This window comes from Macrotis lagotis, chromosome 4 (genome assembly GCF_037893015.1).
Source record: "Macrotis lagotis isolate mMagLag1 chromosome 4, bilby.v1.9.chrom.fasta, whole genome shotgun sequence".
In the NCBI taxonomy this organism is placed as follows: domain Eukaryota; kingdom Metazoa; phylum Chordata; class Mammalia; order Peramelemorphia; family Peramelidae; genus Macrotis; species Macrotis lagotis.
This window is the reverse complement of record NC_133661.1, coordinates 88,663,758-88,689,455: the sequence shown is the minus strand read 5'-3', so window position 1 is coordinate 88,689,455 and position 25,698 is coordinate 88,663,758. Positions and strand designations below refer to the sequence as shown.

Genomic DNA, 25,698 nt, shown 5'->3' with positions numbered 1-25,698 from the left:
CACTTTTCAGAAGTTTACCTCTCCTCTTTCCTGACCACAAATGGAGGAAAAGAGAAGGAAATGGCCCTTTATTTCACAATTCACGTGAAAAGATTCACTGAGACAGGTTACGGAATATAGAAGAGATATTGCTATTACTGCCTTCAGGAATACCATGGCAGCTCATTGAACTCATTTTATGAAGAGTTTATATTTTCTTTTCCCCAGTGATAAAGAAAAGATCGTATTTCAGGTTATGTCACTATATAGCTCTCAGCATGCATATTCCAATGATCACTCCTCAGACTGGGCTGGCAAGTTCTTTGTTTAGAATGGAAAGATTAGTGGGCTTCATCTGGACCCTCCTATTGAGTGCAGGTATGTTCTAGCTGTTATTTCTTTCTTTTAGTTTCTGATTTTTTTAATATGCTGGCTGAAGGTTAGAAGATCTCACCTATATAACTTTTCTTTAGGTTGCTTACAAGAAACAGATTTAGAGTTAATGTAGATAAGAACTCCCCAATAGTTAAAACTATCCAAAAAAGAAATAGGCTGACTTGGTGGGTAGTGGGACTTCTGTAATGGAGGTCCTTAAGTAATTGTTGGCGATACTATATTTTTGTCCAGGTATGGATTGGACTACATAACCTAATTTCAGCTCTGATATTCTGTGCTTGCATGATCTACTCCAACATACAACATACTTTTGTATACCTAGTGTCAAAGATAAATTGAATTTGGAAGGTCATCTATAGAAGTCAGGACAAACATTCCCCTTTTGAGCGATCTAGTGGTACTCTATTTCATACATGCTCCACATCAGTGATGTCAAACTAAAATAGAAATGGATCTCAGCAAGCCAGATAGTGACTTAGAAAAGCTAAAATTACCAAAATGTCGATTATGTTTCATATATATATATATATATATATATATATCAGTTATTTATTTTGTGAAATATTTTCCATTTAAATTTTAATCAGGTTTGGGCTGTGATCAAGTATTTTGCTGGCTCATAAAACATGTGGGCTGGGAGCATGACACCTCTACTCCATAGGTATTTAGATATTTGGAAAGGGGGTGGGAAAAGTGTGATAGGACCCGTTTTTCAATCTGATGAAAGATGGGAAACTTTATCCCATGGGTGACAAACATTTGATATCACAGGGCAGGGCAGGGGGTTTGTTGTAGTTCCTCCTACCACTTAAGGCTTGTTTATAATAAGAAATAATATTTCTAAAGCATTTTTAGGCTTACAAAATATTTCCCACATAGTACCATCCTGGGAGTTGGTAGTACAAGTGTTTTTGTCATTATTTTACAAATGAAGAAAATGAGATTTAGAAAGATTACATAAATGGTGCAAGTTCAAAAAGTTAATAAATTCCAGAGCTAGGATTCGAACACAGATCCACTAACCCCAAATGCAGAGGTCTTGTACTACATTGATTGTGCTGTCTTTCTAGTTTCTGGATAAACTTAAAAGGACCTAGAAAATGCACTATGCACATATGGATGACCAAACCCTTGAATGAATGTTGAGAAAACATCTAGGCTTGCTGTCAGGCTCCTGTTCTTGGAGAAAGTTATTAAATGTCTCAAGGGACTCAAGATTATATTCTGTATTTTGTAGATTCAGTTTGTTTCACTAGAAAAGTTGATCCAAAAGAGAAAGAGAAAAAAGAGACAAAGAAGGAGTCAGACACTCAGGGAACACAAGAGAGAACATGCAAGAGAACTCTTCTAAGAAGAAAATTATACTAAATCTATTCAAATCAACCATTGTTCACCAAATCTCTGCCACATTAAAAATGCTAGGTAGAGGATTTCTGATTCTTGTTGTAATTGTCTCAAATTATTTGTATTAAACCTTGTATTTCTTGAGTATCCCATAATCATTACTGCTGGTATCTAAAAAAAACATTTTTTTCATAGAAATCCACTTGAGAATTTTCTACAGTGTCATCTTATTTGAGGGCAGGAAGGTGGTACAGTGGAAGGGGTGCCAGCCTTGGACTCAGAACAACCTGAGTTCAAATCCAGCCTCAGACATCTAGCTGTGCAACCCAGGACAAGTCACTTAACACTGTTTGACTCAGTTCTTTATCTGTAAAATGAACTGAGAGAAGAAAATGGCAAATCACTGTAGTATCTTTGACAAGAAAGCCTCAAATGAGGTCATGAAGAGCTGGACATAACTCAAATTAAATGACTTAATAACATCTCATTTGAACCTCACAACTTATTATGAGGTCTTCAGAATATATTCTATATATAAACAGAAAATGAGGAGAAGCAACTTACTCTACAACTGTTCAAGTCTGGTTACTGAATCATAGCATTGGAGAATGGTGTCCTCTTTGTTCTAGTTATTCTCTAATCCTATTCATTCCCAGAAACCCATCACTAATTAAAACATGAAATCCCAATCAATGAAATCACTGGCATATTGAAGTTAGAGATTAAGGGAAATTGGAGAGTATTGCTGTAGGCATAAATACATTTGACATTTTTTTGGATTTGCTATTTGGAACATTTATTCTTTTTTTGACTGATAGGATAAACAATATATACTGAGTGTGATGGAGAAGGTAACAAAAACAGGACTTCTCTATTTACCTTACAGACACTAGAATAAAAAGGAACTTGATTCCTAAGCCTTAAAACAAAGAACTTAATATCAAATTGCCCTTGGTTATCATTCAGATTAATTCAATGTGCTTTGTATTTTATTATTCAGTGAACTGGCCTTTGTAAAGATGCATGAGATAACATACAAAAAAGCAGGTTGCTAAACCTAAACTATTATTATCTGTATTGATCTATGACAAAGTAAATCTAGGGCTATCAAAGTCAGTGCATTATTAATTAGAGGTCAGAATGATGTTTCTTAAAGGGAAACTAAATTTATTTCATTGTGCCTGCTTAGTTGGAGAAAGGAGTGGGTTGTGCCATGAAACTAAATGATGACAATTTTTTTAGAAAATTATATTCATATGCAAAACATTTTCACAAATTATTTCACTTTTTTCATTTATCAGTCCTGCTAAATTTATATTTTTCTCTTGTCTTCTCTACTAAAGTAAATGATAATTGACTAGGAAAGACAGAACAGAAATGTCTAACACAAAAGTAAGGAGAAAGAAATAACACTGCTCGGAATGAGTTCAAATCATCAGACCCACTCAATTCTGCTGTGGTTTAGTGACATCAAGAGTAATAAATTTTGCTCTGGGACTGCCATTTTGAGAAAGACAATGATCTGGGTGCAGTGGTAGATGTCTATAATCCTTGCAACTAAGGAGTCTGAGACTGTCAAATCTCATCCATTTTGGAGATCTGAACTACAATGGTCTAAAGTCAATTAGGTTGTCTTCACTGGAGACCCCCTAGGATCTGGGGACCAGCAGGATACCTCAAGAAGGGCATTTTGGTCAGGATTAGAACTAAGCTCATGTAATTATCAGGAGTCGGATGACTCTGTAAGTGGTCCTTTCACTTCCAACCTGGAAGATAGGGGAACAAAATGCCATTATTTACTGGTGAATATCTAGAGGAGGGCAAACTAGCATAGAGAAGGACCTCAAGATCATTTTATCTGAGGACAGGTTAAAGGAGATGGAGAAAAGATATTTTGAGGGTATTTGAAACTTGTCTTCAAATGTTTAAGGTATATCACATGAAAGGGTGTTTAAATTGGTCTCCTTAGTCCGAGAAAGAATTAGAGTACTGGGAAGAAACTGAAAAGGAACCAATTCCAGTTCAATATAAAGAAAAACGTCCTATAAGAGAGCTATCCAAAAGTGAAATGATCTGCCTCTAGAGGGAATTGATTTCCTTATCACCAAGCAAAGGTTGGATGACTACTTCTTGAGGATATCATTGAGAGAATCCTTATTTACATGGGAGTTGGATTTGATGGTCAAAGTCCTTTCTAACTCTGGGTGTTTTGTGATCTATGAAATCAATACTATAGAACAGAAATGCCCCACCAAATTATGTCAGGACAATGCAAAGAGCATGAGTTAGGATAATGCTAAGATTAATAAATAATTCTGATTCCCTAAAACCCTAGAGAGAGAAAAATGCTAACCTTTTAAAGTGGTTTTTATCATTTTCTCTGAAAATGAAAAATAGAATATAAATTTCCCTCAGATATTGTTATTCAGTAGTAGTTTAGTCATTTATGATTATTTGATACCCCATTTGGGGTTTTCTTTGCAAAGATATTGGAGTGGTTTGCCATTTCCTTCTCTGGCTCATTTAACAGATAAGAAAACTGAGGCAAATAGAATTATGCGACTTGCTTCAGGTCACACAGCTAATAGGTGTTTGATACCAGATTTGACCTTAGTTCTTCCTGACTATAGGGCCAGTGTCTTATTCAGTGACCACTTAGCTTCCCCTTTCTTTCACATCTGGACTCTTCCCAATTATAAAAGTGTGATTTCTTCCCATATAGATTTATAGACTTAATAGACTTGGATTTCTAAAACCTATAAATCATAAAATGATAGCTAATTTCCATTTGTTTCCATCAACAGGTATTATTGTGTGGACTGTCTCATTAGAGACAACAAGAAATGGTAAGCTTCAGCTCAGCTCTCTTGGGCACCATATTTTTGTTTTCATGTCTTATGCAAGCCTTTTCACAATAGAATTGTGTATAGTTGAAATTATCTTCTTAGAGAAATATGCCTTTCATGCTGGGCTAGGTGTTGAAAGCTAATATGGGGGTCCCTCTACATTAGATGACTGTGGCCTCACTTTACTTGGTGCTCAATGTTTGGTGTTCGATGATGTTTCATGAAATGGTTCCTTTCTTATCTCATATTCTACTTTTCTGGAAGATGTTATCCCTAGTTTTAGGTGTGGACTGTCCCTAGTATAGTTGAGTCTCCCAAACTCTGCTGAAAAGGGCCAAGATAAACTTTTCTCCCTTTTAACTCTTTGGAAGATTGATTTTGGTGTATCTAGGAGATCTTGCCTCATAAAGAGCTGATGAGCAAAAGCTCAGAGAGAAGTGACATTCATAATGATCTCTAAGAATGTGAAGACAAGGGGCAGCTAGGAGGCTCAGTGGATAGAACATCAGCCCTGGTGTCAGGAGTACCTGAGTTCAAATCCGGCCTCAGACATTTAATAATTACCTAGCTGTGTGGCCTTGGGCAAGCCACTTAACCCCATTGCCTTGTAAAAAAAATCTAAAAAAAAAAAGAATGTGAAGACATAGATAAGAGCAAGATATAGATAAAATTTACAATCTGAAGATTTTAGATGTGACATAAGGAAAGCCTAGCTGATGACAATTGAATACAGCTATATTTAAATAAGGTTATAGAACCCCCTTTTTGGTGGGTTGAAAATAGAAAAGGCTATCTTTTGCCCAAAAGGTTACTTCTCCCTGATGGTCTAACATTTGCCATTATCTTGAAAGAAGTATCTATAGTTCAGCCCTGGGAAGACTCTTCTCTCCTCATTTCCACCATCATAGCTTCAAACCTAAAGTTATAACTAAAATATAATCTTCTTCAGTAAATCTTTTTCAACCCCTCAATTCAAACCCCTCTCTCTCTTAATAATTTCCTATTTATTCTGTACATAAGTTGGGTTTTTTTCTTTGCATGTTTGTCTGGTTGTCTCTTCCATGAAATTATTTGCTCCTTCAGGACAGGCAATGTGTCTTACCTTTTTTTATATCCCCAGCACCCTAGACTTAGCACCTGAGACCTTAGATTTGGTTTAATTTAAATGTTATTATTGGTCATCTGGAGCATTTTTCATGGAATTGACATTCACTTCCTCATAATGTGATTCTTTTTTAACCTCATATTTGAAAAGATGCCTCAATTCTTGAAGTTATCCTGAACAATACTGGGAAACAAAATATTTCCAATGTATGTCACATATACAGTCCCAACATCTATCTTCTATCACCTCCTAATCTTTTTGCTTGGTTTTTAGCATCACATGGCTGTGGCGGTCTTCTCACAAAGTCTTCAGGGATGTTCTCCAGCCCCAAGGGACCCACACACTCAGTGCCTCTCAAGTGTATCTGGTCCATCCAAGCATCACTCTCTCATCGAGTCTCATTGGCTTTTCCTCACCTCAAGTAATTACTAGGAATTTCATTTTTGTAGCAGCTGTTCTTATACTTCCAATATTGAGAAAAGCAGAACTAGTTTATTACATTCTATTAATCACTGATATTAGAGTCAACTGTCTGCTCTCTCATTTGCAGGACCAGGAGATGGGCAAGGAATAAGTAGCTGTCTGGATGATATGAGTTGAGGGAGTCTCTCAACCTCCCCATGGCCTGCTATGGGACTGAAATCTCTAATACTTTCCAGAGACTTGTGCATTTTGATTGAAGTTAAGGTGTTGCACAATTACATTCATTTAAATAGTGCCTTAAAGTTGTGATTTCCTCACAACAATCATACAAGGTATTTTAGGAAAGTGTCATTAGTCCATTTAATAGAAGTGGAAATTGATATTTTCAAGTGACTTGTCTTTGGTCATAATGATAATAAGGTTTCCCTGTCCCAAATCCAAAACCAGTTTTCTTTTTACCATACCATACTGCCCTCATTTGGTTAAAATAATGTAAGTTCAGAAAATGGATTCAGGGAAAGAGGAGACAGTGCAAGGGATAGCTAATGAGAGGTAGCAGGAAGTAATTCAAAGCATAAGAGGATATGTGAGTTGGTGAAAAGGGAAATCAAGAATCAACTGATGGGGCACCTAGGTGGCACAGTGTATAGAGCACCGGCCCTGGAGTCAGGAGTACCTGAGTTCAAATCCAGCATCAGACACTTAATAATTACCTAGCTGTGTGGCCTTGGGCAAGCCACTTAACCCCATTTCCTTGAAAAAAACCTTAAAAAAAAGAACCAACTGATGATGGAAGGACAAGGTGAAACCAAAGTCTATTTAACAGTGTTGTTCTGTATTATGTGTTGATGTTGAATAAACAGATTTTCTGAAACAGTTCTTCTTTGCCCTATAATCCCCTCAAAATAATGTTTATGAGATATTTACATTTGCATAACAGTACTCTACAAGTCAACATTCTGAAACCTGGCTTGTTTTATTTCATTCTGTACTGTAGATTTTCACTTGCTACAGAGAACAATAACAAAGAACGGTCTGTCTTGAGAAGGGATGAATTTTCCATTTCTAGAAATATTCATTTTGAAGTTGGATATAATCAATTCCTCCTCTAGGCAAGGAATTGCTCTAGATGACCCAGAGGGCTCCTTCCATCTCTAATACTTTATGATTCTAAAGTCTCCAGTGCCTAGAAAGAAATGCCCATTACCTCATTTTGTATATCTGCACTGAGGAGAGCATACTCATATTGGTGAATCAAAAACTCTTAGAAACATTGAAGAAGAGGAGAGTGGACAGAGCACTGGCTCTGCAATCAGGAGGAAGTGAGTTCAAATCTGGCCTCAGACACTTAATAATTATCTAACTGTGTGGCCTTGGGCAAGTCCCTTAATCCCATTGCCTTGCAACAACCAAATAAATAAATTTTTAAAAAAAATATGAATAACTCACATTTTAAAAATATAATGAAGGAAGTTCTGTTTTGTTTTGGGCCAGACTTGTGATTTTTATTGGTTCATTTGCTCCTGATAAGCAAATTCCTCCCCCCCCCCCCAGCTAAAGCAGATCTGGCTCCTAGTACACCACTTCTCTTTTGTAAAAACACATCCAATTTTGATGTGGAACCGCTTACTAATGCCAAGGACTTTGGTAGAACAGAACTTCTTTTCTAGGTTATTGGTAACTAAGGCTGCTAGGGAGGCAGGAGATGTTTCCAAGCCCGGGATTGTTTCCAAGTTGTATCTGTCCTGGATGTGCTTCTAGATACGGGTGAGGAACCTTTTTTTCCTGCCAACAGTCATGTGAATAGTTATAACATAATATATGGGCTATATTTGGTCAAACAGTTAATTAATTCACTCTTAAAAAGCTGCTTAATTTATTGAATTTAGAGTCCCACCTGTGACTACCTTGGCAATGTGACACTAATAAGGTCTGTGGACTGGATGTTCCTGTTCTAGACGTTAGGTCTGTAGCTTGGATATTGTTATTTCCTGGTCATTGGACTCAGGGTGTTTGGTTATGTTTCTTACAGTCTCCTAGGAGATGGGAAAGTGTCTTTTCTAGGAAAAAGCTATTAGATAAATCTTGTCTTTTTTTTTTTACTTTCACATTCAGTTTAAGCTGTTCCACTGAATATGTTGAAGTATTTGATGGGACCCCAACTTCCCGTTCTTTGGGGAAAGTATGCAATGGATTCTACCTCACATACCAGTCATCCTCAAACATCATGACCATTGTGTTCTCTAGAAATTCAAGCCAGTCCACTACTTGGTTTGATGGCTACTACTATGCTGAGTTGGAGGGTAAGTGCTGGTGAAGTTCAGATGACTCCTGTCACCTAGGACAACATTATTGCATGAGAAGCACATTTATTTTTGTGTTGAATAATTCAAAATATCAACCAATTGATATTCTGGATTTAGTTGGGATGTTTTTGAAGGCCCAGTCTGAAAAGAAGGGGAAGGGTAAAAAGTCTACTTCTATAGGACTATCAACATTGAAAAGTAAAATATTTGGTCCAATATTAAGGTGTTTTTTACTAGCCAGATGTTTGATGTGTTATAATCTTGTTGGATTTCCCCCAGGTTCATACTCCATTTAGATGTTTGTATATACTCTTATAATTTCATTAAAAGGAAATGTCTAACCATAGAATAAGTCTTTTAGAATCCATGAATATTATGTGTATATATATATATATACATACATATATATACACCTATATGTATATGCATGTAAATATGTGTACACATATGCACACAAATATAGCAGATGCTGCAGCTAAAAATTACTACTAAATCCTAATCTGTCTTGTGGGACAGGGTGCATATATTATTAATTCAAAAAATATTTGTCAAGTACCTGTGAGCTGCTAAGCAATGTGAGGGATATAGAACCAGCCTGATCTTGAAACTATAGATGAAGATTTTATGGTGCAATTGGTGAACTAAAGTAAACATATGCAAAGGTGACTGACAATAGAACTTGGTATTGATATATAGATTCACCAACAATTAGATCCCAAATGAATTTCCTTATTTAGTAATGAATTCCCCCATCTGTTAAAGTTCTGGGTAAAGATTGGATAGCCACATGCTGGGAATGTGATAGAGAGAGTTTTGCTATTTGAAGTAGGACATAAGATGATACCATTCCTGCCTTCAGGAGGCTTACAATCTAGTAAATTTCTTCCATGTTTAAAAAGTGTATCAGATAAACTCCATATTTATTCAATGGACTTATACAGCCAAGCTTTGATATATAGTCAGGGTAGATATGATTTGGAAGGTTACAATACTTTCTTCTTACCCAATTTTCCTTGACATCTGAACCAAAATGTCTCATATCTGTGAATTGAGGCACTGAGGATAACCTGTTCATAGTAAGAATTTAATGGATGTTTGTAGATGAATTTGATTTTTTAAAATTCTGCCTTCCAGATAGAAATGACACTTTATCATAAAATTCTAACAACTATTATTTTTGTTAGTTCATTTCCATTTCATGAGAAGATATGTGTTAATAAAAAGCAATAGTTCCAAATGATTAAAGTGATTCAAAAAGTGTGATGGACCGTTTAAAATAGATTGGGTCAAATGTTCCTGGGACAGAATGATCCCAGATTTACTTTCCCACACTTTTCTCAGTTCTTTACAAACCTGCTCTAAATGTAATGAACTTCTATTATTCCAACTTGAATTGATACAAAATTAGTGAAGTTCTTCCAGATTTACCCTTGGTTTTTGAATTTCCACCTCACTCCTTTGTGTTTATCATTTTATAACACATTCTTGGACATCTCTGCTAATATGACTCTGAAAAGACAAAGAGACCTTCAAGTTTCAAATTAATGAGTTTTTTCCTAACAATGGAATTATACACAATGCAGTTGACACTTGCAGGCAATGAATCTTTACCTTATATAGATTCTCACATCATTCCACTCACCTAATTCATATAACCCTTCAATTTCAATTCAGGAGGCAAAAGACACAGTTAAACATTTTTTTTTTTGATAGTGTACAAATTTATTAAGTACTTTTTAAGCAAGAAAACAAAAACATTTTCCATCCTCTTGTACCTTTAATAAATTTAAAGACATAAGTGTACAAAATATTCATCTATACATGATGGAAAGAAGATATATAGGACTTTTTGGAGAGCTCATTTGGCCCTTTTCCTTGAGATGAAAAATTTCTTAGTGAAACAGCAACAATAGTTCAAACTTGGTGAGATGGTGGAGGAAGTGCAATTCCCTCTGGTGGAGGAAGTGCAATTCCCTCTTAGAGACTTAGTTTTAAAAAAGCAAATGAAATGTTAATAGGGAGGATAATGGCTTGAGGTAGAAGTTCTGGATTCTCAATTATATACCTTATTCAAATGGGGATGACTTTTTTCTCTTCCAAATGCCAAGTAGAGGAAAAGATTTTATTCCCTTGTCTCCATCCTGAGTTCTCACTAACCCACATCCCATTGACAGATATACAGTGTTTAATATAATTTACATAATCAACAGTTAAACTTCTTGAGGACATATATTTATATTTATTTATATTTGCATAATTGTCTGGCATGTTGGGGGTGCCAAATCAAAATCTGCAGAATTTAACTGAATCTACAGATTGGGAAGGAGGTCTTTCCAGATATTCATTGAACATCTGGGGTTTAGAAGCAGGGAGAATACAGTCTACAAATGGTACATGGAATTAGAAAGGCCCTAAGAGAAAAAAGACTTAATGATCTGAGGAAGATGGAATCAATCATGATATTCTCCTGGGAAGTAGAATAGAAGAAATGAAAGAACTTTGGAATTAGTGAATACTCATAATGGCTTCTAGCAAAGAGAGAAAAATGAAGATTAACAAACATAGAAGAGAGAAAGGAGTGGGACTCCAGAAGAAATAAAGTAGGCCACTGACAGGTATGCTGGAATTTAAAGATGAGGCATGATCTCAACAGATACTTGGTTTGTATAGTATCTGGTTACATGAAGGAAAAATAAGCATTGTCTATGTAAGTTTTTCCTCATGGCAAGCCTACCACACTCTCAGGTCTATAAATCCTGTGTAATGCTCACTGACATTTTTCATGAATAAGAATGATCTAAAGCCTAATATTGACTTTTCCTGTTGTTCTGATCTTTCAGCTCCTACATCAGTCCCAATCCCAACAAGTAAGTCATGCCTTTTTCCTTGGGTCAAAACCATGCTGTACTAAAGGAGTTGTTTGTGAATTTTTAGTGATCCCTGTGAGCAAAGAAAAGAGGGTAGCAGAAGATACAATAATAAGAGTCAGTATTATCAATATTGTTTTATTTTCTAGTTGCTTCATCTTGGGTTCAGTTCCTGCCTCCTCTTCCCCCACCCTTTTCCAAGTTTAGAGTTAACATCCAGTGCTATTAAATAGGATAAGTAGAGGGCAGTATGGTGCCAGTCTTGAGATTCAAAGAACCCTGATTCTAGGGAGGTTCAACCATTGGTTACTTGGATAGCCTTGTTATTGTTGTTTAGCAATTTTTCAGTCATGTCTGTCTCTCTGTGACCCCATTTGGTGATTTATTTATTCATCAAAGACACTGGAGTGATTTACCATTTCCTTCTCCAGCTCATTTTACAGATGATAGAATTGAGAAAAACAGGATTAAGTGATTTGCCCAAGAATGAACAGTAGAAAGATCTGACGAAAGTAACTCAGGAAAGAGAACTCAGGAAAATGAGTCTTCCTGACTCCAGGCCCAGTACACTCTTCAATGCAACACCTAGCTGTGCCTAGCTATACCTCACTCGTAGCCTTAGGCATGTTATTAATAATGACTAATAAAGAATGAATAATAAAATTATTAAGAATGACTAATAAAATAAAAATTACACTCTCCTTATCTATAAAATGGAGCTAATAAGACTTGCAGTACCTCCTTCATGGAGCTTCTGTGAAAATCAAATGAGAAAAATGGATGTAAGGTATTTTGAAAATCTCAAAATACTTTATAAATGTTGGATATTGCTATTAACTTCTCTGGAATTAAGTTTCCTTCTTTATAAAATGGGAATCATAATAACTATGAGTTTATTTGAAAAATATCTGTGATTTCATTTGTGTAGCAAGACCCCACACAGAAATTCTTTAACCAATGCAGACTGATGCTGCTCTCCAACTTAAGAGTCTTAAGGAGAGATCTATGGTTATTGGGAGGCTAAATGACTTACCTAGATTACAGTAACCATGCAGGTATTGAATTCAGGTTTTCCAAGGACAGTTCTCTATTCACTATTCCATAATGCTTCTCTGCTAAATAGATGTGAAAATGTTTTGGTAAGTTTAAGTGATGTCCATCTATTTATCCATCCATCCATCCATCCATCCATCCATCCATCCATCCATCCATCCATCCATCCACCCTTAAATGTATGTATGTATTGTATACATAGATGATGCAGTGGATAGAGCACTGGCCCTGAAGTTAGTAGGAACCAAGTTCAAATTTGATCTCAGACACTTAACCCTTTCCAGTTGTGTGACATTAAACCTTAATTGCCTCACATTCAGGACGATTTCCAGTCATTTTGATCTGTATCTGGTCACTAGATTTAGATGCTTCAGAGGAGAAAGTGAGGCTGGTGACTTAGCACAGCATCCCTCACTCACGTGCATGTCATGGTATCACCTCCCTGATGTCATTGTCTACTTTGAGAACAAAGGAAAAACAACAAATAATAATATTCATATGCATATTTTGCTGTCTGTGTTGAGTCATTCAGTTTTCTCTAATGCTTTAGGACCACATTTGGGGTTTTCTTGGCAAAGATACTGAAGTAGTTTGACACTTCCTCCTCATCCTCATTTTTTTACAGACAAGGGACTAAGAATACCAGGTTAGTGGACTTATACAACAAGTAAGTTTCTGAGGCCATATTTGAATTTAGGAAAATGAGTCCTTCTGACTCCAGGCCTGATAATCTATCCATAGGGCCAAATAGATTCCCCCCTCCATATATATATATATATGTATATATATAATATGTAAATGCATTTATGCATGTATAGATGTACATAATAAGGTAGTATTATTTTACATAGCATAGAATAGTACAGTATAGTATAGACAGTGTTGTTATACTTACTACATAGTATTGTGATGGAAACACCTTGGAGACAAGGGATCTGAATTTAAATTCTTAGCCTTACCATTTACCAGCTATGTGACCTTATATATTAATCATTTCATTTTTCCCTTTCTTTTTATATTGAGAAGGTTGGACTCATTGGTAGAAGATGCCTTTTAGCTTTAATATTCTGTGGATTTTATGATTATTTGGACTAAATCATTCAGATTAACAGTGATTAAATCCTGGCTCTTCTTTATCTTAGACTGTGTAGATGTCACCCACGAGGTCAGTGATAGAGGTAAAATAATCACCTGAAGATTCTAATAAACAATATTCTATCAGTTCATCTAAACAACAAATGCAGTCTAAGTATTGTTTTGGTCAAAATTGTGTAAGAAATAAATGAAAGAATGGGAGGTCATGGAGATCTTAGGAGCAGAATTTGAAACAAAGGCATAGATTAGAGATTCATAACTATTCTGGAACACTCCAGCTCTCATTTTATTTAATTTTTTAAAAAATGCTTTATTTACAGTAACTTTTTATGTATGAGGAAAACAAGATTCCAAGGGGGTAATTTATGTAAGATGTCACAGGCAGAGAGATGGAATCAAAATTTAAACCCAAGTGTCTTAACTCTTTCAGCTTGACTATATTACCAACTGATCCTTTCCCTGCCTTTGTAGCTGCTCTAAATTGTGGAGGTCTACTTCTCCAGCCAAAAGGGACATTTTCTAGTCCATCATATCTGAAAAACTATCCACACAAAGTACAATGTGTCTGGGAGATTGAAGTGCCAAAGACCTACCTCATAAGCCTTACCCTGAAAACATTTGGGTAAGTGAGAAGAGAACTAGATTATTGATATGAAGTAAATTCTCAATTCATCTTTAACCAGGGAAAATGTTAATTGGTTTTTTGGGTGTTAATTTCTATCATATTTGGAAAGTTGGATTTTGCATTTCATTGTCATAGATTATTCTTGTGGAAGGTCCCATTTCTTTTTAGTGTTATTATGGAAGAAATAAATTGGCCAAATGGGAAAAATCAGATTTTATTTGCTTTCTGTCATATGAAATTATAACCTTCAGCAAAACTGTGAAGCTGGTAGAAGTGTTCTTTATTTCTAATTCCCTTTGTGTCTCCATTCCCACTTTCACTGGTTAACAAAATGTTAGAGTTAGAAAGAAACCTTAGAGGTCATCTAGCACAATTCCATTTGAGAGACAACATGGGACAGTACTGGATTTTGAGTCAGAGCACCTTTTTCAAATTCTGGTGTTTGTTACATAATAGCCTGTGACCTTGGGTAGATCATTTATCCTCTCTGGATCATGGATTCCTACACTTTGAAATGAAGGAATTGGGCCAAATGACCTCAGAAGAAGTTCCTTTTAGCCCTAAATCTACAGTCACTTGTTTTATTGGACATAAGTGGTTTGCAGAAGGTCATGAAACCAGTTAGTGGAGAGCTGGGATCAGAAAGTACACTCCCAGCGTAATGGTCTCTTTTACTCTAGCCTTTCTGTCAGGATGTTGTGATAAAATACTAACAATGAGAATCATAATCATAATAATTGTGCAGCTTGTATTTACAGATCAGGTCAACAGAAACTATAGTTGATAATACAAAAAAAAACCCCACAGATAAATATATTTAATTATAGGAAGAGCCGTTACAGAAAGGAAGCTTCTCCTCTCCCTAACCCTACCAAGCTCAAAGAAATCTTTTGAATTCTACAAAAGTAAGAGTTTCTATTTATATCAGCTTTACTGATGTGTTCATGTGCATTTCAGATTAGCTACAAAACTTTGTCATTGTTTAGCTACCAGACTGTCCATTTATCAGCTTGGTAGTATGGACTGTGATGAAGACTTGGAGGAACAAGGTCAAAGAAAGTCTTCTCTCTGAGTTAACCATATCAAAAAGAGAGAGGATAATTGAGTTCCAGTGATATCCCATAATGGTTATAAGTGAGGCAATTAAGTGAAATGCTAACATACTAATGGGATTTCATATTTTTCTGACAGGACAATTTTAGTTTTCAAGCAAGGGATAACTAATGGTGCAATTTTGGACACCATTGTGGCTAGGTAGTGTGTGCCATTAATATGCTGTCTCTAAGGTACCCATCATAATTAACACATTGATAAGGATTTTCCCCTTGGATTTCACCTAGTTCTTTGATTTTTAACCTTCCTATGCATACATTAAACAAGGATATAAATATTATAGCTAATCATATCATATTCCTCCTAAAATTCTATGAAGAAGTGGATTTTTAATATGTTGATTATTTTTGCTGAACTTTTTTCCCCCTTTTCTCAAAGGGGTTGGAGAAAGATATAGTGAAAATGTGATGATAAAACTAAAATAGCAATAAAAATTTATTTTGGAAACATAAATGATCCAGGCAAAAACCCTTTCCTTTCAAAGGCTTATAGAGAATGAGACTATTGTGATTTGGTGCTAGAGTTAAAAACTACTATCTTGCTCAGGCTCACTGCATGCTATTTAACTGAAAAAAATGATGCAGCAAAACAGAGATGAATGAGAAGTTACATTCTCCCTGAGCTCAATCCTCAGTATAATACTTCTGCATTCCATCTCTCCAAGGATCTCAAAGTTCCTAGAAATTTTACTCAGTTCAAAAATCAAGATCATAATAATTCTAAGACAATAACTAAACTAATAACGGTTGAAAATTTCTGAAGAAGGTTGAATGGGACTCTCAGGAAAGGTTCCAAACTGGAGCCCTTACCTCCATAAGAATTATTATGGCCTTGATTTTTGAATACTGAATGAGATTCCTAGGACCTTCATCCTGAAGGAGGTGGAATGTAAAACTTTTGACCCTAGGAGTATTGAGCTCAGGGAAAGTATAACTTCACCATTCATCTCTGGTCTGGTGAATGTTTTTTTTCAGTTTAAATAGCATGGATTTGAGAGAATTAGAGCATGAGTTTAGGTAAGCAGTAGTTTTAATTTTAGCAGATAATCACAATGGTCTAATTCTCTACCTATGGGATAAGAGGGCTCCATTGCTTTGCCTTTTACCTTATATTGAAGTTATCTGATTATTTGTTTCAAAGCATATTTTTATTAATATTTTTTTTCACATCACTTATTTCTCACTATATTTATTTTCCATTCCTTTTAGAATACCAACTCTTATAATAAAAATAAAAAGCAGAAAAGGAAAAAAAGTTCAGCAAAATTAGTATATCAAAAAACTTACATTATATTCAGTGTTCCATATTCTTGGTATTCTATATCTACAAAGAATCAGTGGAGGTAACTTCTTTTTTAAGTCATCAGTTATAAGTATCAGTCAATTGTATCAACATGATGTAAAAGAAACTTACTGGGTTACTATATTTTCAATTAGTCATTTTATTGACATCTTGATTTAACCCAAAATAGGCCTATATAGCTGTATGAAATTTTAAAAAGATTTTTAAAAAGGTAAATAAAAAAGATAAATCAATATTTTCAAGATCTTAGCACCAAAGAACATAAATATTTATCTTGGGTAAAGATTCACAAGATGTGGACTCTTGGAAAGTCCTAAGACCTATCAGGAAAACCACTAGGTCAAACTACTTTCATGATAATAACAAGACAGAAAAATTTCCAACATTGAAAATAGACAGAAATATAACCCAGTGAACCAAAATATTTTGGCATCCTCAATAATTTTTTTAACATAAAGAAGTCCAGAGACAAAAAAAATTGATAACTATTGCTCTGTAGAGTAAAGGAAAATCTCCCACTTCTCCATTACAGTGACCATGGTTTGGGGAGTATCTGGAGTCTAGTTGAAAGTTCATTGAATTTGACATCTTCAATTCAAGTCTTCATTTTGAATATCCTGTCTTTATCACTCACTGGCTATGAGACCTTGGGAAAGTCATCCAATTTTTTCTAAGACTTAGATTGTTCATCTGTAAAATGGTTGTATAAGAATATACATCATTACTTTGAAAGGTTGCTATTGAGGAATACATGACAAATTATGTAAAAAAACTTTTAATATGAAAAATATATAAATATCAGACATTATTATGCAAAAGTGACAAATCCAAAAGAATTTAGCACCTATGATAGCACCACTACCACCAACCTGACAAGCTTTAGCCTTAAAGCAGTTCCAAACTCCATAACTCAAGTCCTTTACCAATCTCAGCTTCCCCCAGTAGCAGGGATGATAATCATGTACCATCAGGCTCAACAGCATAATTTCTCTTGAAAAAGCTGTCCACTAATATATGACTGTACCAAATGCCTGAGTGATGATACAAACTATATTTTAATTTCAACTTCGCAGGGATGAACACTCCCTTAACTGTTCTTCGAGCCATGTTGACATCTTTGATGGATCCCAGAGCTCATCTGATCTGTTGGGGCGTTTCTGTGATGCTTCCAGTGAGAGATTTTTGTCTCCTTCAAATAAGATGAAAGTACAATTTTCTAGTGACTCATTTGTTACTGATTCTGGATTCCAGGCTTCTTATTTTGCTTTTCCACAGGATAACAATGACACAGGCAAGAAAACAAAAGATGTTTATGTCTCCTCACACTACTTTTTCTCTATCCCACCAATCTCAGGTTGCCCAAGTCCCGGGGGATAAAACAACAAACCAAAACAAAACCACCTTATTTATAATTCATGTTCATATCTAGCCTTGTTATCTTTGTTTAGAGGAATGCTCACCAATCGGAGGCTCAGTCCAAATTCTTGGCATTGTATGTCTTTCTTTTTCTTAGAAGAATTTGGTGGTAGATGAGAAAGGAAAGAGAAGAGAGGAAAAAAATTAACCACTCAGAGAAGTAATAGTTGAAGTACAACTGAGTATTTGCACACTTTAAGGGTACGGAATTCTTTACAAATATTAACGCATTTGATCCTTACAATTCCCTAAGGTAGTCAGCATAAGAGTTATTATTCTGGTTTTTTAGTAATGGTTAATTATTATTGTATTTTACAGATGATTTACAGCTCAAAGCTGAAGAGATAGTAATGTGCCCAGGATGACATAGTCAACAAATAAGTAAATCATTGAAACTCAGGTTTTCTGACACAATATATAACGTTTGTAGTTTTCAGTAACCATATTCATGTAGGCAGCTCAGTATATAGATTGATGGCCTTAAGAATCATGAAGACCTGGGTTCAAACGCTAATTCTGATTCTAACTTGTGCTTTAAGTAAATCTCTGATCCTTGTGTATTTTAAAGATGATAGCAACTCTAGAATTTATCTATTGAGGTATATATTGATTTGGATATGAAACAGGATAAGGAGTTCCTACATCTGGAATTATGTATCCCATTGAAATCTCAGATTATTCATGCTTTCATGATAGAAATTCCTTTGGGGCTCTTGTGAATTCTTTCATAAACCCAGATGAGGATTATGACTCACCAGTAGAGTCTGACTAGGAGAATGTAGTCAGACTGAGCAGAGGGCTGGTACTTCACCAGAGAAAAAAAACCAATTCTTTCCTCGGAACCATGCTAGCAAAGTCATTGCAATCATCTGCTCCCAATTCGTCCTCACAAAGGATCTCTGAACTGACTATTGTTGGCTTTATAGACAAAATCCAGATTTATAAAGTATTTTGGGGGATTTAGTACCTCATACAGGACTAGAAGACTACAACCAAAATTTCTCTTCTATTGCTCAATCAAATGGAGCCACTCCTTGTCTTTGTAGAAATTTCCTTTTCTAACTTAGCACTACTAACAGATGTGGAATTAAAGTTTGTATTTCTCATTAGGGACAGAGTTTTCAGCCTATGCTGAATAAGAAAATTTGCTCATCAGATCAAATGTTTCTGATTCTAAACAATGATCTAAGCCACCCTTAACTCATTAAAGTCAACCATTCTCAGTGGGTGTCCAATAATCTCTATATTTGGTTTGATCATACCTGTTGGTGGGTTTTTTCCCTTATATATCTATGGCAGTGTATATTTATCAAATATTGGCCAAATACATAGGAGTAGAGATTTAAAAACCTATAAGGGATCTTAAGGTCAATGAGTCTAACCTCCTCATTTCTCAAATGGGGAAACACTCAAATAGAAGTTAAATGACCTGTACAGGGTCATACAGTTAGTTGAGTAACTCAACCAGGATTTGAACTGGGACCTTCCAAGACTCCAAGTCTAGTTCACTTTTCACTACTTCATGTCTACTCAAGTAGAAATTATCTATTCCTTACTCGACAGATGAAGAAATGAAGATCCACAGAGGTCACAAAGCATAAGATCAAACAAGTCATAATTAGAAGAACCAGAGTTCAGATTTTGTTCTTCTGACTCCAAATCCAGATTTCTATTCACTTGTGCTTTGTATCCTCTCTTTATAATCCCACATGGTCCCAACTAATCCTCACCAAAGATGCTTTAAGTCAGAGGGATGTTACCATCCTCATTGGACAAATGTAGACATCGAAGCTCAGAGAGGTTAAATGAATTGGCAAAGATCACATGGGAAGCAAGCAATAAATTCAAGACTCGTGTAATAATGCAATAGTTTTCTCCTCCTCTAGCACTTTCATGCACAGAAGATCAGATGTATGTGGCAGTCAGCAAGCAATATCTACAGTCACTAGGTTATGGTGCTGAGAACTTATCTTTACACAATTCATCCTGTGAGCCTGCAGTCATCACAAACTACATAATCTTCAGTATCCCATTTAATGGTTGTGGAACTGTCATACAGGTAAGAAATCATGAGCCTCCAGGGGAGGCTATGTGGTGTAGTAGATAAAGTGCCGGCCTTGGAGTCCGCAGTACCTGGGTTCAAATCTGGTCTCAGATATTTAATAATTACCTAGCTGTGTGGCCTTGGGCAAGCCACTTAACCCCATTTGCCTTGCAAAAGCATAAAACAAAAGAAATCATGAGCCTCAAGTATAATCAAGCCTCAGGACAATCAAGCCACAGAACTAGAGACCATCAGAAGTGATAGGGACTCCTTAACAGCCTATAATTATGGAGTAGTAGAAGGTTTACAAAGCTTTTCTTGGAACAATCCTGTTGGAAAAATAAGACAGGTATCATCCATTTAAACAGTTATAAGTTTTAGATCTTGAAACAACTTAAGCAACTTGTCTAAGATTTTATAATTAGAAAGTATCACAGCTAAAAATGCAATCTCAGGTCTTCTAACTCTAATTCCAATGTTCTTTCCACTAAATTCTATCTTGCCAAAGATCACAGTATTAGTAAATTAGGTAAAGGACCTAGCATTCCCTATTCCACATTCAATGTCATTTCCAATACTGTTCTTCTCTTCTCAGCTTTCCTTGATGAGAATTATTCATCCCTCTCACTTATAAGAGCCCCTGTACATTCGTATCACAGTTATAATCCCCCCTCCCATCAGTGAAGATTTCTCTACAAAATGCAACAATGTAAGCTAATTTAAACATTAGTCTCAGGAAAATCTAATTAGGGTATTGCAATACACACACACACACACACACACACACACACACACACACATATATATGATCAATCTCTCTATGTATATATATATATATATATTATATATTCAAAACTGAAAAGTCTTGCATAGTGATTAAACTTTAGGTGAAAGTAGTATAGAAAAAATGTAGATCATACTTAAAGGTAAAAATGGGATGCTTCCTCTTTTTTTTCACTATAGTTGTCCAAGGTGGGTAGAACCTTGAAATGCATTATTTCAATAGGCATGCAGAGTGACTTTCATGCCATCAACTTTTCATCCCAGGCGACCCATTTTTGACAAAGAACCAGATCAGGACCTTTGAACTCCTACCAATATACTCATAGCAATCTTTTCTTGCTTAGTTAGCTCTTCAAGGAAAGCCCAGACTGGAAAGGTAGAAGCAGAAGGAAAGAAGAGTACCTAGAAAGGAAACAGACAAAAGAAGATAAGGGATGAATGAGTTCTTTTAGTCAGAGATATTCCGGTTTAAGGCAACAGTGAGCCATCATTGCTGTGATAGTCATCAGAAATACTTGAGTTTAGGGGCAGCTAGGTGGCGCAGTGGATAAAGCACCGGCCTTGGAGTCAGGAGTACGTGGGTTCAAATCCAGTCTCAGGCTCTTGATAATTACCTATCTGTGTAGCCTTGGGCAAGCCACTTTACCCCATCCACCTTGCAAAAACCTGAAAACAAAAAAGAAATACTTGAGTGGACTGAAGGAATTTAAAGTTCAAAGTTAGGATCTTGAATTTGCCACAGTTAGTAGTTACAGATTTTAAGGAGGGCCTGATTGTATCTTGGATTATTATAACTTTGTGCTTTTAGCTCTTTTGATAGAATATAATTTCTAAAACCTTGATTTATTCTTTGATTTGATAAGGAAGAAGATAGCACCATCATCTACTCCAATGTGATTTCTACAAACCAATTCAGCAGAATCATTTCCAGACTAAAGAACTTCCGTTTACATCTCTCCTGTAGAATGAATAAGAATGTCATGGTAGAAGTCAAATACTTGACAGATGATTCCATTGATATTGACAGGAATCAATATGGCCATTATGGCCTGAAAGCCTCATTTTACAAATCCTCATTGTTTGAACATCCAGTGATTGAATCCCCACACTATGTAGAACTCAACCAGGATGTTTTCTTTCAACTCATGCTGACCCACTTTGACCCAAATCTGGTGCTTTCTGTAGATACTTGTATGGCCTCTCCCTATGCTGATGATTTTAAAACTGTGTCCTACGATTTAATTCGTCATGGGTAAGATCTCTGCTTCACAGTTAATTTTTTTCAAAAAATTGTTACTTTCCTATAGATTGTGATCAAGAGAAGTTTAATCACAGGGGATTCTATTTATCTGTTTTCTCCCTATATTAGCACCAATTTAAAAAGCAAAATGAACAAATTTAGTCAACCTGATTCTTGTAAAAATTCTCTGTTAGTAATTGGCAGTAATGATAGCAGCTCACTTTTAGATGGCATGTTCCATTTACTAAGTATTTCCCTCATAACAAAGCTGTGAAAGAGGAAGTACAAATATTTCTCCCAATTTCCAGATAAGGAAATGAGATTTTGAGAAGTGAAGTAATTTGCTAAGGTCAACTGAAAACTAAGTTACAAGTTTTCTCACGCCATCAAGACTCAGTTCACATTGCCTTTCATGAGTACTTAAGAAATCCACTTCTTGAATTTCTGACAATTAGTGATCTGAATTCAATCTTTATTAGCAAAAAAGGAAAGTAAGCACTAAGGCAACTATTGAAAACATAAAATTTTAAAATAAAATTTATTAAGATGTTCACCAGATGAATATTTGTTTAGGAGCAATGGGCATCCTTTTCAAGGGTTTTGAATAGAGAATAAATTAAAGAAACATAAATCTGATAGTAATGTGCTATGTAAATTTGAAGAAAAGGAGTCAGAATGATCAGTTTAAAAAGTAGCAGTATCCATGAGATAGAGGCCATGGAAATTAAGAGAAAGGAATGAATGGGAAAGCTTTTTTAAAAAAGAACTGCTAGAGACATGGAGATTGATTGGATCCTGAGAGAGTTAAGGAATATATTATCTTCATCTTCACTGATATTTTTTGGAGATCTTAACTGTTGTCCTTGTATACATGTTTGTATCCTGTAGAGAATATACAAACTTATACAAAAGTATAAGTCATGGTCTCTGTGCTTTAGGGAAGTATTATCTTCACATAAAAGAGATGAAGTACATAAAATAAAGCAATAATTCAGAGAATTATACACCAAATAAATTCTTAATAAATGTTAATTATGTCTTTTGAGAGATAGATCCTAAAAGAAGTTAGGAAAAGTTCCATGGAGTAGGTGGAATTTCACAAGGATTTTATAAGTAGGTATTAGATGGTATTTCAGGAAGTAGGAAAAGAATGATAGAAGACATACAAAAGGATGGGTGCATGATCTTTCCAGGTAAAACTGAATGGATTGCTTTGTACCAAATGGAGACTTTACGTAGGAGATTAATGAAATCTAGAAATAAGTGAACAGATTGTAGGCATATTGTGGAAGACCTTGAAAACAAGGTTAAAATATTTGAACTTTATTCAGTTAGAATGAGGACTCACTGAAGATTTTTTGAGACATGTAGAAAGGTATGTTATACAAAGATGACTGCAGTGTTACCCTAGAATGGATTAGGAGAGGCAGAGATCAATTTGGAAGTAGTAGCAATAGTCAATGAGTAAAATGGTGAAGGTTAAATGAAATCAGGATAGTAGTGATGGTAATGTAATAAGAGACACAAAGGCCCAGCATAACTTGCTGACAAATTGGGTGCAAGTTATGTTGGAAAGGGCAGCAGATCATTGCAAGGGTTTCAGTTTGAATAATTGAAATAATGGTGTTTCATGACCCAAAACAAAATTCTTATGAAGGGGCTAAATTTTAGTGAAAATTGAGTTTAGCTTCATACATGTTGATTTTGAAGTTATGGCAGGATTTCCAAGTTGATAAAATAGGAGATAGTTAGAAATATGTATAGAAAGGAGTTCAGAATTGAAGTCAGTTGGGAAGAGTCATGGGGATCATACACAGAGATATAATACTTGAAAGCATGATAATAGATGAACTATCAGAGGAAGAAGCAAAAAAGACTGTGTGACTTCAAGATGACTAGAAGTTTGGAATGGGGAGTTAGAAATGAGTATTTCCTATTATTTGCTTTCATCTTCCTTTATGTTTTCTCTTTATTTAAGATTTATACCTCTTGCTATAATTACAGTTTTCCTCCTGCTAAATCAAGTCACACTGTGTTCCAAACAGTTTTATATCATATTTCACCTTATTTCATACCAACAGAAGAGATATATCAGTTTAATTTTATTTTCCAGATGTGTGAAAGACTCCACATTCACTGCTTACTCTTCTCCAAACCCAAATGTTGTCAAGCTCAAGTTTAATGCCTTCATGTTTCTTAAACAGCATGATGCTGTTTATCTGAGGTGCCAAATGGTCATATGCAGAGCAGATGATGCCGCCACTCAGTGTCTACAAGGCTGCACACTCAGATTTAAGAGAGAAACATACGCTAAGTGGGACAGTTTGGATGTTGTGGTAGGACCAGTTCGTCTAAAGAGGGAAACATCTCTGGGAAAAAAGGCTGGTAAATGGAACTCATCTGTCATTGAGTAAATTATTCATGACTTAAAATCCTAGACCCTTCCTCTCTTTCTAGTCTTTTTTTACAATCATTGCTCCACAATTTATGATGATCCAGAAACACTGATTTCTTTGCCATCTCACCCATATGAACTTCCATCTTCTGAATCCCTTCACTTTTCATATATTGCCTTCAAGCCTGGAGTGTTCTATCCTTCACATTTGCCTCTTGGTTTCTTTGGTTTCCAATAAGCTTAAGCTCAAGCTTTATCTTTTACAAGGTTTTCCTTGTCCCCTCAACTGCAAGTGTCTTTATTTATCATATCTAAAATGTATTTTTCTATATAACATCCTGTTACCTTTCTGTCTTTCTATCTATCCATTCATCCATCTATCCACCATCTATCTATAAATCTATCATCTGTACATCTATCTAGCCATCCATCAATCTACCCAGCCATCCATGAATTTGTATATTTCTGTATCATCTATCTATACATCTGTCCACCCACTCATCCATCCATCACATCTCACTTCTATCTATCCATTCATCAATCTATATCCATCATCTATCCATTAATCTATCATTCATCCATCATCTATCATCCATCCATCCATCCATCCATCCGTGTATTCATTCATCTATCCAGCCAGCCAGTCATTATCTACCTATCTATTTATTTATTTATCTATCATCTATCTATCCATCCATCCATCATCTCTATCACTCTCTCTTTATATGTAAATGTGTGTGTGTGTGTGTGTGTACATATAGTTATTTACATGTCTCCCCCATTAGACTATATTGTGTTTTAGGATAAGGAGTGTTTTTGTCTTTCCTTTCGTTCATCAGCACAATGTCTGGCATAGGATATGTGCTTAATAAATATTTTTGATTCAACAGCTGCTTGTAAATTGTTTGTTTTTTCAATTGTGAAACTTCAAAGGAAGTTTCAAATTATTTAATCAGGTATTTGTCATTGATATTAAAAGATCTATCTAATTTTAAGGTAATATCTATAAGTCCCAAGATTTCTTGATGAAAAGGAAAAGGTTTTGCCTGTGTAATATCAAATAGCTGGGCACTTAGAAACAACTAGATGGCTAGCTTCTACCAAGTAGACATGGAACTCCACATAAGACTACCTTTGTCTTTATTTTTAAAATTCATCTTTAAGTATATCTAAACTTATCTAGGTAAGCAGAATGTGGATAGAGTTTTGGACCTAAGGGGACCAAGTCTTACCTAAGATATTTATTAGCTGTGTGACCCTGGACAAGTCACTTAATTCTCCTTAACTTCAATTTCATCATGTATGAAATGAGAATAATTGTCACTCTCTCTCCCCACACCCCAAGGTGACGTAATGATCTTATGAG

General features: G+C 35.4%; 1 protein-coding gene across 1 annotated transcript; it reads left to right on the top strand.

The window, feature by feature from the left end:
• The first annotated feature begins 257 nt into the window (after positions 1-257).
• LOC141522692 (scavenger receptor cysteine-rich domain-containing protein DMBT1-like) lies at positions 258-24,351 on the top strand. The gene is made up of 10 exons (XM_074236199.1): positions 258-357; positions 5,944-6,091; positions 8,209-8,396; positions 11,240-11,266; positions 13,462-13,497; positions 13,886-14,036; positions 17,528-17,745; positions 19,757-19,929; positions 21,561-21,949; positions 24,051-24,351. The coding sequence occupies exons 1-10, from the start codon at positions 258-260 to the stop codon at positions 24,349-24,351; spliced, it is 1,731 nt and encodes a 576-aa protein (XP_074092300.1).
• Positions 24,352-25,698: the final 1,347 nt, after the last annotated feature.

Bases quoted from the DNA above. Each gene is read 5' to 3' on its own strand.
- LOC141522692 (XM_074236199.1), top strand. From the start codon at position 258: ATGCATATTCCAATGATCACTCCTCAGACTGGGCTGGCAAGTTCTTTG. The intron at 11,267-13,461 runs GTAAGTCATGCC...TCTTTATCTTAG, and splicing joins ATCAGTCCCAATCCCAACAA to ACTGTGTAGATGTCACCCAC. The intron at 21,950-24,050 runs GTAAGATCTCTG...TTTATTTTCCAG, and splicing joins TACGATTTAATTCGTCATGG to ATGTGTGAAAGACTCCACAT.